Source organism: Pan troglodytes, chromosome 18, assembly GCF_028858775.2.
Source record: "Pan troglodytes isolate AG18354 chromosome 18, NHGRI_mPanTro3-v2.0_pri, whole genome shotgun sequence".
NCBI classification, from domain to species: Eukaryota; Metazoa; Chordata; class Mammalia; order Primates; family Hominidae; genus Pan; species Pan troglodytes.
The window spans coordinates 13,573,801-13,592,058 of NC_072416.2; the positions used below are offsets into that span (position 1 = coordinate 13,573,801).

The following is an 18,258-nucleotide window of genomic DNA, read 5'->3' on the forward strand; positions in this document are numbered from 1 at the left end:
GGGTTTGAGTTCATACCCTGTTACCATTTTGGGGTACCCACTGCTCTGGTTATCTAATACGTATCAAGCCACCCCAAATCATAGTGGCTTAAAACAACACTCACATTTATTCTGCTCACATATTTGTCATTTGAGCAGGGCTCAGCGGGGACGGCTCCTTCTGTCCTACTCTGTGTCAGGTGGGGCAGCTTGAGGGTTGGGCTGGGGTCACCTGAAGACTCATTCTTCTGTACGTCTGACAGGCAATGCTGGCTGTTGGCTGGGGGCCTCAGTGCCACTACGGAATAGTTGGCTAGGACCCCTCCATGTGGGCTAGTTGGGCTTCCTCATAGTATGGTGGCTGGGTTGGAGGGTGTCCCAAAAAGAGAGGAGGGGATAGAGAGAGACCACTTTTCATAACCTAGCCTTAGAAGTCACACAGTATTACTTCTGCTACATATATATGTTTTAAGAGGCAGGGTCTCGCTCTGTCGCCCAGTCTGGAATGCAGTGGTATGATCACGGCTCACTGCAGCCTCAACCTCCTGGGCTAAGTGATCCTCCCACCTCAGCCTCCCGAATAGCTGGGACTACAGGTGTGAGTCACCAAGCCCAGTTAATCTTTAGTTTTATTTTTGTAGAGCCAGGGTCTCACTATGTTGCCCAGGCAGGTCTTGAACTCCTGGCCTCAAGTGATTCTCCTGCCTCAGCCTCCCAAAGTGCTGGGATTACAGGTGTGAACCACCACACCCAGCCCACTTCTGCCATATTCTGTTGGCCAGTGTGACAAGGATTGCTACTGTCCTACCCACCCTCCTTTCACCACATGTGCACATGCACGTGTGTTCACGTACACACACATACACACACACGCGTGCACACACCAGAGCCCACCTTGGCTCAAGTCCTCTTTTCTGAGAGGACTTTTCTTTGTGGCTTCCTAAAATTCAGTGGAAAATTCATTGTTTGGGGATGAGAAAGGTTGAAGCACCAAAAGCTTACCAAGGGGAATGTTTGCCTCTGCCTCTGACACACAGCTCTGTCCTGGGAGTGAGCTGGTTTTTAGCGGAGATGGAGTCCCACCTTGGCTGCAGTGAGTCTGAAAGGGACTTGGCAGCTCCGCTTTCTACCCAGCGAGCTGCCGGCACGACTGTTGCTTTTCACTCGGGCATAGTCTGCTCAGAAGCCCCAATTCAAGACATCTTAGCTTACTCCTGGTGGCAGTGGGAGCTGACTGTTCAGCTCCAGTTCACCAGCCCCAGTGCCCACAGGATCAGCCTGATTCCCAAGCTCTGCTCCTCTCCCCAGCAAGTGAGAGCTGGGTGTCAAGAGGGTCTGAGGAATCCAGACCCGGCTGCATGGTTGATGATCTTTGCAGACAGGCAAGCACCTCCTGCCTCCAACTGGCTGCAAAGGGTATCAGGTGCTGCCATCCAGGTTCAGCTTGTAAATAGCTCAGGTGTCACCCTGCAAGGGATCCCTGCACTTGCAGACTCTACAGGGGCCATGGGCCTCCTGTGTGTGCAGCTACAGGAGTGTGCACTGAGGTGTGCTCTGATCATCCACTGTGCCATATGCCAGGTTTTTGGTCTGACCCACGCTTTTGGTCTGTGTGATGATGAAATGAGGTCAGAGCCTGCAGTTATTCACACTAACGATTTGTTAATGATAGCTACTGTTTATTATTTTATTTAATTTTTTTGAGACAGAGTTTTCACTCTTATTGCCCACGCTGGACTGCAGTGGCATGATCTCGGCTCACTGCAACCTCTGCCTCCAGGGTTCAAGCAATTCTCCCACCTCAGCCTCCCAAGTAGCTGGGATTACAGGCATGCACCACCACGCCTGGCTAATTTTTGTATTTTTAGTAGAGATGGAGTTTCACCATGTTGGCCAGGCTGGTAATCTGCCTGCCTTGGCCTCCCAAAGTGCTGGGATTACAGGGGTGAGCCACCGCACCCGGCCACTACTGTTTATTTAATGAGCAGATACATGCAAAGCCCTTATCTCAGTGCAAGGGAGATTCAAAGCGCTCAGAAAGTATTAGCTCAATAAGTGATGACTGTGTGCCAGACACTGTGCTAAACTCCTACTCAAGAGGGATAAGAGTCTAGGGGCGAGTGGCAGAGACTCTAGAATGAGATTGCCTGGGCTCAACGCCCACCTCACCACTTACTTATGCAAGCTAGTTCTCTGTGCCTCAGTCTCCTCATTTGTAAAATGGGCATAACCACAGCACCTTCTTTATAGGATTATGTGAAGGTGTGGTGAGCTAATACGTTAAGAATTGGAGCTCAATAACATGTTGGCTGTCATTATTACATATATCTGTGTTTCATTCTTGCCTCTGGCTGGAATGTTCTTCCCAGCTCTCCATATGGCTGATTTCTCATCCTTCAGGACTTGCCCCATTCTCCATCTCCATCACTAGTTTTATCTTTTTCACTTATTTATGCAGTCTGCTCTTGTCCTAGGACATGAGCTCCAGGAGGGCGGGAAACATCTTGCTTTGTACACTGCTGTGCCCTCTGTACCCAGCAAGGCGCCTGTGTATAATAGGTGCTCAATAACATAAAATGAACAAATAATCCTCACCTAACGGTTTCATTCATTCTACAAATACATACTGACAGCACAGTCATGAATAAGATGTTCCTGCCCTGGTGAGTCTTATATTTTAGCAAATTAAAAAAACTCTTTGGACAGGGCTGCCAGGTGAGGTTGGCCAGTCTGTACACTGCACAAAGGCACCTGGGACAAGGGGGAACATGGGGGCTGCAAACCAGTCTGGGTTCTGCTTGCCAAACTGGGAGTCCTGGTGTGGAGCCTTTTAACCCAGAGGGGGACCTTTTTGTAGTTAACGCACAGTCATCGTAAGATGTGGATAAATTACTGTCCCCGTGTCACAGACCTAAGTGATACTTATAGTCACACTCCTATAAAGGAATGGACTTCTGACTTCTTTGGAGGACCTCTCTGCAGGGACAGGCACAGTGTGCCGGAAGTGCCCCTGAACCCCATTTGTCAGGTGGTAAAGCGCTGCTCGGAGGAATCAGGGCATGATGGTGCAATTCCATGTCCAGTGGATTGTAAGTCCACGCACCTTCCAAATGGTCACTCTTCCTCGCAGGCCTCTCTCTGCATGCAAATGTCTCCCTCCTGATGCTCACCTTTTTCCCTGGGGCTCTCAAATGTCTTCTTTTCAGATTTCGTAGCTTTTCTTTCTTTAGCATCACATGAGGGCAAGTGGTGCTCCAACTGTCTCCCCCCAGAGTTCTGCCGCCTGTACTCTCCCACACCTCAGTCTCCTCGCCTGTAGAAAGGGGTCAATCGTTTGAACCCTGCTTCGCTTGGTGTGTATGTGAAGGTGCTTTGAAATCAAGTGCTCTGCAAACTGGAGAGAATTACTGCTAGTATTCCGTGAAACTACAAGCTGCCAATTCCACTCATTTAATCCCTCTCTTGCTCTGTTGCCCAGGCTGGAATGCAGTGGCGTGATCTCAACTCACTGCAACCTCTGCCTCCCTGGTTTCAAGCAATTCTCCTGCCTCAGCCTCCCGAGTAGCTGGGACTATAAGTGTGCGCCACTACGCCTGGCTAATTTTTTTGTATTTTTAGTAGAGATGGGGTTTCACCATGGTGGCCAGGCTGGTCTTGAACTCCTAACCTCAAGTGATCTGCCCGCCTCGGCCTTCCAAAGTGCTGGGATTACAGGCATGAGCCACCATGCCAAGCACTTCCCCCCTATCTTTAATGAAGGTCTACCATGTGTCTGACACAGGGGATACCCACCCCCACTTCTATGGGATTCAGGCCTGGTTTCCAGCTTGGCCTTCAGGCTTTTCCCACCACACCCCAAATGCTGTCCCTGGCTTGTGGAGTGGGGCAGGGGGCCAGCCTGGGACTTTCACGCCAGCCCGACTGGGGCAGACTCTCTGAACCCCACTGGATCTCCAACTTGGGAGGCCCTGATCTTCTGCTGTTTGTCAGCCACAAGGTTCTGCCTAGAACTCCTTTCCCGAATCTCAAAGTTAAAAAAAAAGGCAGGGCCCCAGGGGTTGGAGTTGCATACATTTTTTTAATCCAAAGAAGTAAGCCTCCTAAGTATTGCTTAGACAGGTTTATCAGAATTAAGTAGGCACAACACTCATACTTTCAGAAAAGCATTTCCAGCCAGGGGAGTAACGTGGCACTCACCAGCATGATGTCTGTTTTGCCAACTTGCTGAAGAACGAGTAACCTGAAATGAAGAAGCAAAAATCCCACCCTCAGCCCCCCAACAGCTTCCTCAGCTTCTTTTTCTTCTGAGTCACTCCCTGAAACAGTCGCTGCATCTAAGACCAGCCTCGGGCTAAACCCAGCTGGGCTGAAGGCTCAACTCACATCAAACGGAGCTGGGAGTCGCTTTTGCGTGTGTCCGCAGTTTGAAGTGTCCTCTCCGAAGGTGAAGTGGGGGAAGCAGGTGCGCTCCGGGATGAAGTGCAGGGAGGCAAACTCTGGCTGGGTTCCTGTAAACATCCATCGCAGCTGCAAATAATCAGAAGCCAAGGCCAGGCCATCGATTTGACACTGCAGGCAGATGAGGTCTTGGGATGCCCCTTGCGTTCCCCCTTCTGTGGGAGCAGGTGCCTTCCCAACCTCAGCACTCAGTCCCAATCTCTCTTCCACTCTCCTGGGTTCAAACAGGAACCTCTCTGTTGGCACGAAGCTTTTGAGGGGAGCAGGTCTAACAAGAAGGAAAAAGGGGGGTTATTAGCACGGAAGCCCCACCCTGCCACCAGGTTGGCTGGGAACAGGGACCAATCCACCAGGCTCGGGAGGCTTGGGGTGGGGCAGGGAAGTCTTCCTCCATCCCTCAAATTTAGGGAACCACTGGGAGCCCCAGACTCAGGCTGAAAATGTCTTTCTGCAAATATAAAACTCTTTTTAATGAGTTTGTCTAATTTCTCAGAGACCCTTGGCTGGAGAACCAGTGCAATGTCACACGGGAGAGGAAGGACTGTCCTGTTTATTGGGAGGGAGGAGAGGGATGCTGGTGCAGCCTGCTCAGGAGTCACCCAGGGTCTGAGGGCTGACTTGCAGCTCTGGGCCAGCTGAGCCAGCGCTGGGTAGTGGGCAGGGCTTGGCAACACCTCCCACCTTGCCCGGAAAAATGCTTTGCAACCTACAGGAAGGCACTAGCCACAGCCAAGTTACTCAGCAGCCCCACTTGGCTCTTTCTCCCAGGATGCAGCATCATCTCCATGGCCTGGCCCCCTGGCACGTCCCCGTTTCCCACTGCCTTCTCTGTGTGCCTAGCTGGGTGCCAGTGTCTCTGTAGCACCTCGTGTTCCCATGCCCAACCCCTCTGCAGCCCCCTCAAGCCCTGCTCTGATTCCAAGCCTCATCTCCCAGCTCACTATCCTTTCCGCAAACTTCACTGAACATCTCGCAGAACTTGTATGTTAAACATGTGACATGTATTGTTGTTTGACAGGGTGCTATTGACATTTGGGGTAGGACGATTCTTGGAGGTGGGGTGGCTGTTCTGGGCACTGAGTATTTAGCAGCATCCCTGGCTCCAGGCCACTAAATGCCAGTAGCACCCCTGGCCACTGGAACAACTAAAAATGCCCTCCTACCCTATTTCCAAGGTCGACCTAAGGGGGCGGAACTGTTTCCATTGAGACCCATGCATCGTATAGGATAAGAAACTGAGGTTCTTATCATTTAATAGGATAAGAAATTGAGGTTCAGAGAAGCCAAGTAACCTGCCTAAAGATGCACAGCTATAAGAGGCAAAGCTGGCACTGGCTTGGTAATAACAATGGAAACGGTCTGAATGAGAGCAGGTACCATTTCCTGAGCTCTTAGCAGACGCTGAGGACCCTGCTAAGTGCCATGAGACCTTAGCAGAGGCTGTGGGTGCCCCGCCCCATTCCCTCCACTCACTCTTCCTTGCAGGTCGACCTGCCCTTCTTTGCTGAGGCCTTTCTCTGCCTCCAGAGCCTGCTTGGTCCTCAGGCTGTAAGTGCAGGCAGAGCTAATGTCTCTCCATAGCTGCCCTCCACCAGCCTGCTCCTGAGACACCTGCTGGCCAGCAGCCTGAAGCAGAATCCTTTACTCAGATTCAGCCGCACAGATGCTCGCTGCAGAGATCTCCAAGGCCTGTGGTCATCCTTGAGCCCATCTCAGATTTGTGTGGATAGGGTGTTAGAGAACATGGAATCAGCTGGATAGAGTGGTTCATGCTTGTAATCCCAGCACTTTGGGAGGCTGGGGTGGGAGGATCACTTGAGGCCAGGAGTTTGAGACCAGCCTGGGCAACACAGTGAGACTCTGTCTCTATAAAAAATTTAAAAATTAGCCAGGCATAGTGTAGTCTCAGCTACTTGGAAGGCTGAGGCAGGAGGATTGCGTGAGCCCAGCAGTTCAAGGCTGCAGTGAACTATGACTGTGCCCCTGCACCCAGCCTGGGTGACAGAGACCCTGTCTCAAAAAAAAGAGAAGATGGAATCACTCGGTGAGGACCTCACTCCTCTCCCAGTCCTGTGACCACAAACCGCATCCCCGACAGTCCCAGCCAGGCGCTAGTCTGGCTGTAGCTGCCCTCTTTGTGCAGATCTCCAGTCTGAATGGGCTACACGTGGAATTTACTAACACTCCGGTTTTCATTGTGTTTATCTGTAGGGTTACCTTCTATTTATAGCAAGTGATGCCAAGTTTCCATTTCTGGTAGTAATATAGTTTTTCTTTTCAAAGTCGCTCACACCTGTAATCCCAACACTTTGGGAGGCTAAGGTGGGTGGATCAGTTGAGGTCAGGAGTTTGAGGCCAGCCTGGCCAACATGGCGAATTGAGATCAGGAGTTTGAGACCAGCCTGGCCAACATGGCGAAATGAGGTCGAGACTAGCCTGGCCAACATGGCGAAACCGCGTCTCTGCTAAAAACAAACAAACGAAAATACAAAATTCGCTGGGCATGGTGGCAGGTGCCTGAGGTCCCAGCTACTCGGGAGGCTGAGGCAGGAGAATCGCTTGAGCTAGGGAGGCAGAGGTTGCAGTGAGCTGAGATCACGCCACTGCACTACAGCCTAGGTGACAGAGTGAGACTCTGTCTCAAAAAAACACAAAAGTTTCTCTTTTCAAAACATTTTACTTTAAAAGGAGCCAATTTAAAGAAAACTGTTAATAGTTCAGGTAACAGGCAGATACAGGAAAAGCTGCTGACAGTGTTGTATGAGGTTTGAGGATTTTGATCCAAGCTGGTCCCACTCAGTCCATAGCAGAGAATGAAAGGGCCCAGAGAGGGTGGTGACCTCTGCCTGAAGTCACACAGTGAGTCGAGGACAGGGAGGTGACCCCAGGCTTCTATGTGTAGGGCTGGAGGATGTTCTGGGACACAGTTCAATTCTCATTTGTCACCCACTTTGGCTATTAGAGATCAACAACCCCTTCGCTCCTGTGTCTTGCAATGGCAGCCTTGGCAAACGCTAAATGAAAATCGTGACAACACTTGTGTTATGAAGCATTTACTTTGTGTTCACCTTGTACTACTCGAACTCATGTCTTAACTCACTTATCCCTCAAAAACAACTCTAGGAGGTAGGGCCAAGTAGGACCATCATCCCTGCATTTCACATGGAGCTCAGCCGTGCAAGGCCACACAGCTCATAAATGGCAGAGCCAGGATTTGAACCCCCGTGGCCTGACCCCAAAGCCGAAACCACTCGGCACTGCAGGTTCGTCCCTTTTCTCTGAGACGGGGTATCCAATCTTTTGGCTTCCCTGGGCCACAGTGGAAGAACTGTCTGGGGCCACATATAAAATACATAATGATAGCTCATGAGCTAAAAAATAAAACAAAATCACACACACACACAAAAAAACACAAACCAAAAAAAAATTCTTTTTTTTTTTTTTTGAGACAGGGTCTTGCTTTGTCACCCACGCTGGAGGGCAGTGGCATGATCTTGGCTCACTGCAGTTCCAGGTTCAAGCAATTCTCGTGCCTCAGCCTCCTGAGTAGCTGGGACTACAGGCGCATGTCACCATGCCTGGCTAATTGATGTATTTTTTAGTAGAGATGGGGTTTCACCATGTTGGCCAGGCTAAAATCTCATAACGTTTTAAGAAAGTTTATGAATCTGTGTTGGGCCACAGTCAAAGCCGTCCTGAGCTGTATGCAGCCTACAGGCCGCACCACGGATTGAACAAGTTTCCTCTAAGGCATCAAGAGCCCCAGGCTGAAAAGCACTCCAGAGCTGCAGCTTATAGAACCCAGGGCAGCAGGTTCTCCAACCTTCTGACATCATTAGAGCACAGCAGACAAGTTATCAACCACTAGATTTTTTTCCCCCTTTCTGAAACTGTAACCTTTCATTCCAGCCATTCCCCAGAGCTGGACAGAGGACGTGGCTGGCTGGCTGGTTTCCGTAGTCAGAATGACAGTTGGGTGCTAGATCCCCTTCGTGAAGCAATGTCTTAGCTCAGTAACTCTGCAGAGAAGCTGCCTGGTTCAGGATGTGGCTTAAGTAAGAAGATGGGCCTGGCGTTTTACGGGCACTGGTGGGTGAGGCTCTGAAAGTGGTAGAAGGGAATTCTTTCCTAGAGTTCAGCTGCCTGCTGTCCTGCTCCTCAGGGCAAATGCTGTGAGATCTGCATTTAGCCTGTCTGTGCTGATTGTGGTTCTGCCCCTTCCTGGCTGTGTGACCTCAGAGAAGTCACCCACCCTCTCTGGGCCAGTTTCCTCATCTGGAAAAGGGAACAGTGCCCACCACATTGGGCTGTTTGTGTCCATGGAGTGCCTGACAATACCCAACACACATGAGGCATCAGTATGTGGTGGTTCCTTCCCTCCTTAGCCCCACCTGTTCCCAGGTAGAAACCAATACCGGCAGGGAACCTTCTCAAGGCTAGGGGCCTTCTGAAAGCAGCAGCACTTTTCCTCCTTCAAAGACCTTGCCTTCTAGAAACCCATTGCTCATTCCTTTCTCCATGTACCAAACAATCAATTAAAGTGGCTAAAGACAGATGTCACCCTCCCCTACTCACGCAGCCATTCTGATCCTCCACGCTGGTGACAGGCTATGTGGCAGGAGGGTCTCTACCTTATCTCAGAATGAAGGCATGGCTGGGGTCTGGCTGTCTCCTGGTGGCCGGAAGGAGACAGATGGCAAAGGAGAAGCTGCCTGTCTCTGCACAGGTCCATGTCCCTGAGGAAAGCCAACGTCACAGAGAAATGATGACCACTTTCTCAAACCTGGCTTCGGATTTGCACGTTGGCTGCCAAAGCTGATCAGCAGCGGGCTTTGTGAAGATGCCTGGTCTACCACCTGCCTCCAGCTGGTCACGCCCAAGACTCCCTGAGGCCTCTGGAAGGGCAGCACTTGCCCAGTGCCTCCCTCCAGGTCCTGCCACATCCAAGAACCACCTGGACTATTATTTACTTAGTATTTTAAACCAATGTACTTTTTAAATTCCAATTTTTTAATAAGATCATTTATGTCACCATATAACACCCAAAGCAGTAGAATTTGTCATACACAGAAGGCAATGCTAAAAATACAATGAAAATGGAACCAGGAAGTCTAGCTTGATACCCTTGGCCTGTATAACTGAGCCTTGTGCCAGTTAAAAGGGCAAAGCAGTAGGTGCTCAGGGGGTGTCGGGGCCCTGAAAGCCGATCTGATCCGCTGCTGCGTATTCACTGCCACCCTGGGACGCCTCCAGCAGACCACCTCACTGGGGGAAGCATCAGGACAGTGTGGCCAGGAGCCCAATGCTGCCACCTCATAGATGGGTATCTGAGATGAGTCATCGAACTTCTGCAAGCCTCAGTTTCCTCCCTTGTCTAATGGAACCCTCCTTGGCGGCTTCACAGGGTGATGCTTGGGGCAAGTGATGGAGATGTGGGAGAGGCAGTTATTTTTAACCACCCAGCCGAGCCCCTTGCCAGGAGGGACTCCCAGGAATGAAGCCTTACCCTTGAGGGAGTTCCCCGCCACTCCAAGCTTGGGGCCTGGGATGGCAGCTGTGAGGGCACCAGCACCATCTGGGGACTCGCTGGGTACCAATTATCACCACCCTTGGGCTACTTCAAAGGCTGCCCACACAGACACACCCTCCTTGGTAACCAGTCCTCAGGAGGAAGGGCACCCAAGGAAAGGGGGAAGGCTTCCTGGGCTAGAGCCCCTTCAGGGTCTGACACGCCATTGACACTGACCACGTCATTCATTAAGCAAGCACCAACTATACATCATTCACTATCCCAATCTAATTTGCACAAGCCCTTAGGCAGGTGCTACTATTATCCCTGTTTTACAGAGAAGGAAACCGAGGCTTAGGAGATGAAGTCTGAGGTGTTGGTGGAGCTGGGATTTAAACCAAAATATGTCCAACTGCAAAGCATGTAAGTAACAATTTTAGAGGGTATATGGAGGTGACCCTAAGTAACAAGGAATCACATATAGTGAGCAAGCAATTTGCTTTTCAGTTTTTGGTCAATCCTTATGATTATTTAGAGGAGAAAGTTCAGTTTGGTGCTGGTATATCTTATGTTTATCACCTGACAGTTGTTATTCTCTTTTTAACAAAGAATACAGGCCAAGGCCCTGTGTCTTTAGCTGGCTTTGGTATTTGGCCAAAAGTTAATGACTTTGGCAGTTAGTGTTTTTATCCAATGCCAAGTGATGATGATTTTCTCTTTAGTGACAGACATTTTTTAAAAAATTAATTCACATACAAAAGTAGTTTTACAGATGAAGCACTAAAACTAGTGCATTTCATCTTAAACTGCAAATTATAAAGGGAATAATAGTAACTTGACAGCGGAGAGACCTGGCAGACACCACGTTCACCAACTGATCAAAGTTAACATCGTCAGAAAGGGGACAGACGGCATGTGCCTCTCGATAAGATGCACTGAAGACACACACTCACTTCTGCAATATTCCTGCCAAGAATGCCTCATCTGAATCTAATCTGGAGTATAACCATCAGACAAACCCAAATTGAGAGACAGTTTACAAAACACCAGCCTTGTACTCTGCTAATATGTCAATGTCACGAGAGAGAAAGACAGACTGAGGAGCTGATCCAGACTGAAGAAGGCTCGAGATTAATGCAAAAGCTGATCTGGGATTGCATCTTGGACCTCAACTCTCCCCTTTTTATTGTTAAGGGACACTATTGGGACAATTTTTTTTTTTTCTTTTTGAGACAGGGTCTCGCTCAGTCACCCAGGCTGGAGTGCAGTGGTGCAATAATAACTCACTGCAGCCTTGAACTCCCGGACTCAAGCGATCCTCCTGCCTGAGCCTTCCGAGTAACTGGGACTATGGGCGTGTACCACAACACCTCGCTATTTTTTTTTTTCCTACTTTTTTAGAGACGGGGTCTCACTATGTTGCCCAGGCTGGTTTCAAACTCAAGTGATCCTTCCACCTCAGCCTCCATAAAATTTGAATAAAGTTGTAGATGAGATTGGTCATGGGATTGTATAGTGTATCAATATTAGATTTGCTGATTTTGACAACCCTACTGTGGTTATGCAAATTTGTCCTTGTTCTAAGGAAATAAATACGGAATTATTTAGGAGTAAAGGTGCATAATGAACCCATTTTCAAATGCTTATGAAAATTACATATATACACGTGTGCATATACACAGGCATGCATATACAAACAGAGGTTAGAGCATGTACGTGTACATGAGCAAAGTGCTAACTGGTGCAACTGGTGAGTTTGGGTGGGCATTCTTTGTGCTCTTGCAACTTTTCTGTAAGTGTGAAATTACTTCATAACAGAGGTTTTTGTTTGTTTGTTTGTTTGTTTGTTTTTAATTCAGGAAAAAGTTGGAAGAGTGCGTATGAAACAGGCCTGGCAGAAAATATGAGCTGGTGTTCCAAGGTCGGGGATGGGGAGCCCTCACTGGAGGCACCCCTCAAGCCCTCGGTGCTGTGGCCAGGGAACCGGGCTGGCAGTCTTAGTTGGCTTTGTTCCCTCGGCCTCCACTTCCCCATTCTGTGCCTCCATTTATTTGTGAGACAGGGATAAAGAGGTCTGCCACTTTTATTGTGATCTTAGGTTTCCCAAAAGCAGAGTATGCTTTCAGAAGTTCTGGGAGGAAAGCTAGCAGATAAACCAGAAATATGAATATCCAAATTGAGAGAAGCCCTCACTTTCTTAGTTCGGCAAAACAGACACATGAGCTGTAAGTGGGGCAGACCCTGCCTGTTTCTTGGCTGAAATCTCCCGTTTGTGTAATTCAGGGCTAAGAGAGCAGGACTCTTGACATCTCACTGTCTTGAGACACATACTGGGGTTTTCTCCTGTCTGAAGACACAGCCGGCACCAATGTACCCTGTGGCCAAGGACCTTCTGGGTGAGCCTCATGTCAGGAGCAGAGCTGGAGAGGTGGCCAGGCCTGGGGGTATACTTGCCTCCCTGTGTCACCATTGTCTGTCTCTTGCTTAGATGACAGCCACAGCTTCCTGGCCTGGTTTCCTGCATCCGCCCTGACCCCTGGCTGTGGGATCTCCCATAACTCGAATCTGACTGTGTCCCTGCGGAAGGTTTGGGTTTCTGACCTGGGCAGCTCTATGTCCGGCACAGGGGTTCTGCTGATAGCACAGGCCACAGATTGGCAAGGAGGGACCAGGTTAGGAAGGAGCAGCTGTGGTTCCTAGTTGGGAGATAACCAAAGCCTAGGAAATCCTGGAATAAGATAGACCAATGCGTCGATAACCCTCAGCTCCAAATCTGAGCTGTACCAGGACAAGCTGACTCTGGTGGCAACGTTCTCCAGTCTCTGCATTTTCAGCTCGCTGTGTGCCAAGAGAGGGCTGGCAGGTACCAGCAGCTTTCACTTTCATTAGGAACCGGGACGAATAATCCAACTGAGCTGCCTCTGCACCAGAACTGCTGGGACGTGAGGACTCTCCCTGGCTCCCAGGCCAGCCACTGCGGCCCTTTCTCCTGGGAAGGAGGGAGCTCCCGATTCCCCATTCCCTGCTCCTGGGCAACAATTAACACTCTAGGAAAACCACAGAGCTGGCTCTCCAGGGTTCTGGTGCCCTGGGGACCACAGGGCAGCAAGAAAGTTCTCCTAAGGGTCCTGGGGCTGGGAAGGCAGAGTGGGAAGTCTCCCCCAGCTAGGCTAGACCTGGACCTCCCTGGCACTCAGGCAGCCTATCCTCTTCTGCTCACAGGATATAAATATTCATGCATGAGTATAGGTGCAGGTTTGTACATTTGCAAGGGCATGGGTATAACACACTTTCCATTGTATCCGACTATGACTATGAGTGGTTAATATTAATACATCTCTTACTATATACAAGGAGGTCTAAGTGCTTTATGTAGATCTCACCTAATCCTCACAACAAGGGAGATTTTCATTATTTCCATCTTCTAGAAGAGGAAACCAAAGTACAGGGAGGTTAAGCAGCATGCCCAAGGTCACAGCTACCCTGGGATGTGAACCCAGGGCCCTGGCTCTTAAGCATGACCCTAATACTGCCTCCTCAAGTAGGTGCTCAGCAAATGTTTGAGGAACTGAATTATGTGGGTCCACACATAAGAGAAAAAAAAAAAAAGAGGGAGCAAAAGTAGGTGCACCTGTTCATCTTGAGATTCATCCTGGGCCCCACTGTGTGACATGCTCCACACCCTTAGTCACCGTTTCCTGGATTGGCGTGTGGGGAACACATGTGACCACATGAGAATGGCTGAGAAAGAGCAGGACTGACTACCGGCGTTCCCCTGCTTATGGAAAGGGGCCTGGAGATGAGGCTCGGTCAGATCATCTTGAGGTCTTTCCTGGCGGCTTCCCTGCTGCTAGCCACCCCTCTCATACCCTGGGGTTCTGAGCTTCCTTGGCACTTGGGGGCAAGGCCTCCTTGGCTTGGATTTGAGGGTGGGAGGAGGGAAGGCTGTGCATGGCTTCCACCACTTCTCCAGGCCTCCCCACTTCCCAGGGTCAGGCCCTGACACCCCGAGAGCTTTGCAAGGGTGTCCCTGAGAGATATTTCCTGGTGTTTCTGCTTAAACAGCGTTTGCTGCAAAATATGTCGAAGCATTTGGGATTCAGTTTTTAGTTCAGAATATGCCAATGTTTTCACTTGGAAGGGGAAGTGTTTCTGTTGATGTGGTAAAGAGATAAAATAAGACGTTCCTCACCAAGTTACACTGCTTCAAAGTCAAAAGCTTGGCTTGGCGACAGGGATTTATCTTGGGATCACAGGCCCTTAGCACATGGCCTGGCAGAAGAGCAGGCAGGGTCAAAGTCTGTTGAATGAGTGAGTGCATATGCAAAGGGCCTAGACCCAGGAGTGCGATACAATCAATGCTCAGTACAGATTTTGAATGGATTCCATAGGTTCTACTTTTGAGAGTTGTTCTCAGTCTGTTCATGTTTCTCTATCTTCACTAAACTCCCCTCATCCAAGCCTCTGTCACCTCTGGCCTGGACAACTAACAGCATCCGAGGTGGTGGCCCTGCTTCCCCTCTTACCCCTCAGCTCATTCTGTCCACAATTGCCAGAGTCATTTTTGCAAAATAGGAATGGGATTGTGTCATCTCCTGCCTAGAACCTTCCAATGGCTTTCCACTGCTCTTGGCTATGGCCTTCCAGGTCCTCCATGGTATGGCTCCCACCCACCTCACTGACCTTTCCTGGGGCTGTTCTCCAGCCACATGGGCCTCCTTTTGGTTGCGGAAAAACCAACTCTCTCTCACCTGAAGGCCTTGGCACCACTGGTTCCCTCAGCCTGGACTGCTTTTCTCCAGATCCTTCTATCAAATTAAGGCTCAGCTCAAAAGCATCATCTCCTTAGAGAGGCTTTCTCTGACCCCTCAGCTAAAGCAGCCCACCATCTCTATTCTACCGTTTCACTTCTGTTTCACTCCATGTCTACACCTACAGAGACCATCTACTAGATGCCAGGCACAGTTTTAAGTGTTGAGGACATGGCAGTGAACACAACAGGGAAGCTCATGTCCTTCTTGCCTGCCTTCATAGTTCCGAAAAAATCTGATTCTCTTGTTTGGATTCCTACTAGTCTTCCTCACCAAGCGCCAAAGGGCCAAGGCTTGGTCTGTCTTGTTCACTGTGTTCAATCACCAGGCACTGTACTGAACCAACAAGCATTCATTCTGTAAAAGAACGGACGGATGGATGGCTGGCAGGCAGGCAGGCAGGCAGGCAGGCTGGGGAGGTGTGCAGAGCACCTGGCACACTCTCCCCCTGGCACTTGGTTCTTGCTAAGATCTTACTGAGCTCAACTGAAGCTTTCTTCAAAGAAAACTCACTGTGAACCCATTAGGAGAGCCCTCTGCCCCCAGCTATGCTGTCAGTAGGTCCTACCCCACCCTGTACCACCATCTGCAACAGACTCAATGTTTGTGTCTCCTCAAACTTCATATGTTGAAACTCTGATCCCAAATGATGGTATTGCGGGGTGAGGCCTTAGGGAGGTGATTAGGTCATGAAGGCAGAGCCTTCATGGATGGGATTAATGCCCTTATAAGAACAGTAAGAGATAAATGTTTAAGTCCCCCAGCCTATGGTGTTCTGTTATAGCAGACTGAACTAAGACACCCTCTGCCTGTGGTTGTCTTGGCAAAGCCAGGTAATGCAGGAGAGGGGTGGACTCAGCCTGCTTGCGGTGAATGGCATTAGTGTCCATTTTCCTAAAGGAGCCCTTGCCGACCATATCTCAGCATCCCCTCTTCATTGCCACTTAGACCCTGTGCCCAGTGACACTCCAGTACTGTCCAGTCTCAGGGGCTGAGCCAAGGCGTTCCTGCCTGCCCTGTGACCCTCACCAGACCTGGCAGCTGCCTGACAGCTTGTCTGGCTCATGTGTTCTCTCTAATTGAGTCTAGCTGCCTCTCTTCCTTGTGACTATGACCAAGTCTTACTCCTTCCTGGACCTTCATTTCCCTACCTCTCACATACACAGTGGGCTGGATGCTGGATGCAAAGCTCCCTCGTCGCAGCCCCAAAGACAGGACTTGACCATCTCAGTGCAATGACCCTGTGGTGCCTTCTCCCGAGGACCTAAGAGCCCCCTGAGCGCTTGCAAACACTGCAGACAAAGCGAGCCCTAGCACCAGCTCCCTGCCTGCCTGTTCTGTGAAGGGAGCCTACAAAACTGGCAGCCCCTGCAGTTCTGAGCTGCAGAACTGATGAGCTGGGGCACCCTGAAACCTGACTCCAAAATAGCAGCAAACCCAAGGCCAAAAGGAAGTACGGGCTTCTTTGCTTGCGATTTCTCCTCTCACAGCCTTGGCCTGGAGCCCCTGCACTTAATCCGCACCCAGCTACCCCAAGGGCCACAGTACAAAGGTGATTCGTGCCTGGCTCCCTGTGTCTTCTGACACCCCTAAATCTTTATCCTTCTAGGACGAGCGAGAATCCCCCAAAAGCCAAGGTCATCATCAAGCCAGGATGAGGACTGGGGGAGGAGCTGACAGCTCTGCCTCAAATGGATTTGGGAGCGAAGGCTTTTTCCATAAGCTTTGGGGGGTAAGTCACAGAGCTACCCCACATGTAACTTAGTCTCGGGGTCTCCTTCCTTTTCACCAGCTGTCCCCTTTGCTGGAGGAAGCTTTCCAGCCCAAACGAAGGGCTTAAGAGGAGTCTGGCCATTCCTGGCATCCAGTTAGACCTGGAGGAGGTGAACGGAGGAGAAGCCTGAGGGAGGGGTGTGTATCCGGCCTGGGAGTTCCTCCCTCTCCCTTGCTAGCGCCCCAACCCGCCCTCATCCTGTTCAGAGAGGGCACTTACAGGCCTCGGAGGCAGGGGAGGGTCTCCTCCTGGGGAACCATCCCCGTCCAGATGGTGCCCCCAACCAGCTGCGGCGGCATGATCTGGGCGGCTGGTCCAGGGCGTGGGTTGCGGATCGTGTAGGGAAGAGGGGAACAGCAGTCGAGACCCTACTCCAAGTACGCATCAAAGACGTCGAGCTCCGAGTCAGCATCGTAAAGGCCCGAGCCGGGGTCGGAGAGCACGCCGAGGTCCACGAGCGCCTGGTCCATGTCCTCGGGCAGGAAGACGAGGCCCACGTTGAGGACGATGTACTCCATGAGGAAGGCGTAGTACAGGATCAGCACATTGACGAAGAACAGGCCCACGTAGAACATAGAGGGCAGCAGCGGCGGCGGCACGTAGGGGACCAGGGGGCCCAGTGCGTCCAGGTGGGCCGCGACCCGGGCGCCGAGCATGCAGCGGGTGGCAAGGGCGGCGGCCCGGCGATCCCGGCGAACTCAGCCGCTGCGGCGCCCGGGCGGCCGGCGAGGGCACAGCGCAGCCATCCAGGGGTACCCTGGAGCCCGACAGAAGCAGGGCCGGGCTCCAGATGTCCCCTGGCAAATGCGCCCCGACCCCCGAAATGCGCCGGGCGGGTCACCGCACCCCGAGATGTGCCCCCAAGGCTCTCTCCACCGCCCGGGCGGCGAGGCGGGCCCCCCTGAAGTGGCCGGCGGCTGCCCGGCTCCCTCGAGGCGCCTCCCTGGCGCTCGCAGGGCCTCGCAGAGCCGGTGGGGATCCCACCGCGGCTCAGTGTCTAGGGCCGGTCCCGGCAGCCTTCTCTCCCGCCCCGCCCCGCAGGTCCTCGCGCACCCCCCGCGCCCCCGCAGGCCCAGCACCCATGGCTGCGGCCGCCGCGTAGCCCTCCCGGTCGCTCTCGGAGCTCCGCCTCCCGAGCGGCCCAGAGCTCATTGGCAGGCCGCCCCCTGCACCCGCTAATTGGCCGGCTCAACGCCCGCGCTGATTGGCTTCGGCCGCCAGGGGGCGGGTACCGCTTCGCTCCGCCCCTCGGGGCGCTCGCGTCTGAGTTGTTTCCCTGGTTCGGGTCTGCCCTCAGATCTCAAATCGAATTCGCTCTGCGTATGGAATAGGGGAAGGGAAAAGAGACTGAACACAGTTCAAACCTAGACATAATGCTAAGGCCGCAAAAGCCGAAAGAAACCCGGGCTTCCGCTGCACCTTGCTGCATGCCTCTTTGGGACTCTGTTTCTCCTTTAAAAGGAGGCGGGGTCGGGGAGGGGCGACGGACGGTTGCCCTGGAAATTTTGGACATTCCCAAAGCGCCAATTTTCATGGTGGAGATCCACCAGTGTCCCCTTCGCTTCTCCAAACTCTGGTTGCTGGAAGGTCCGCCCACTACGGAACCTGCATCCTAGAGTTAAGGAACACCTGAATAAAGAGATTCCGAGGTAGTTCAGATCTTCAACCATAAGGATGCTTTTCGTTTCTTTTTACTTTGTGAATCATGTTTAAAAGCAATAAGACAC

The 18,258-nt window shown here is 51.3% G+C and overlaps 2 protein-coding genes across 20 annotated transcripts in view; one reads left to right on the plus strand and one right to left on the minus strand.

Moving 5' to 3' along the window:
- CIITA (class II major histocompatibility complex transactivator) overlaps positions 1-12,035 on the plus strand; it is a 71,641-nt gene extending 59,606 nt beyond the window's left edge. For 13 of the 16 annotated variants that reach the window (XR_010152267.1, XM_063796629.1, XM_063796622.1 and 10 more), the window contains one exon: positions 10,285-11,449. The gene's annotated coding sequence lies outside the window, so the exon portion shown is untranslated. Of the gene's footprint in view, positions 1-10,284; positions 11,450-11,805 lie in introns of those variants that run through there. The other 3 variants (XR_010152261.1, XR_010152262.1, XR_010152263.1) reach the window with 2 other exon arrangements.
- Positions 4,038-17,684, minus strand: DEXI (Dexi homolog). 4 transcript variants are annotated; one of them, XM_063796656.1, is made up of 3 exons: positions 16,751-17,654; positions 9,013-9,173; positions 4,038-4,705 (listed from the first exon to the last, which is right to left on the minus strand). In XM_063796656.1, the coding sequence occupies exon 1, from the start codon at positions 17,185-17,187 to the stop codon at positions 16,900-16,902; it is 288 nt and encodes a 95-aa protein (XP_063652726.1). In that variant the 5' UTR covers positions 17,188-17,654; the 3' UTR covers positions 4,038-4,705; positions 9,013-9,173; positions 16,751-16,899. The 4 variants fall into 4 exon arrangements, with proteins under 4 accessions (XP_063652726.1, XP_003315015.1, XP_009428562.1 ...); XM_003314967.6 differs by lacking the exon at positions 9,013-9,173 and having other exon boundaries at positions 16,751-17,684; XM_009430287.4 differs by lacking the exon at positions 9,013-9,173 and having other exon boundaries at positions 16,751-16,901.
- Between the last annotated feature and the right edge of the window lie 574 nt (positions 17,685-18,258).

Coding starts and splice junctions, on each gene's coding strand:
- DEXI (XM_009430287.4), bottom strand. CDS start 16,830: ATGCCGCCGCAGCTGGTTGGGGGCACCATCTGGACGGGGATGGTTCCC. Junction 4,706..16,750: donor CTCCCCTGCCTCCGAGGCCT/GTAAGTGCCCTC, acceptor CCTTCTTGTTAG/ACCTGCTCCCCTCAAAAGCT.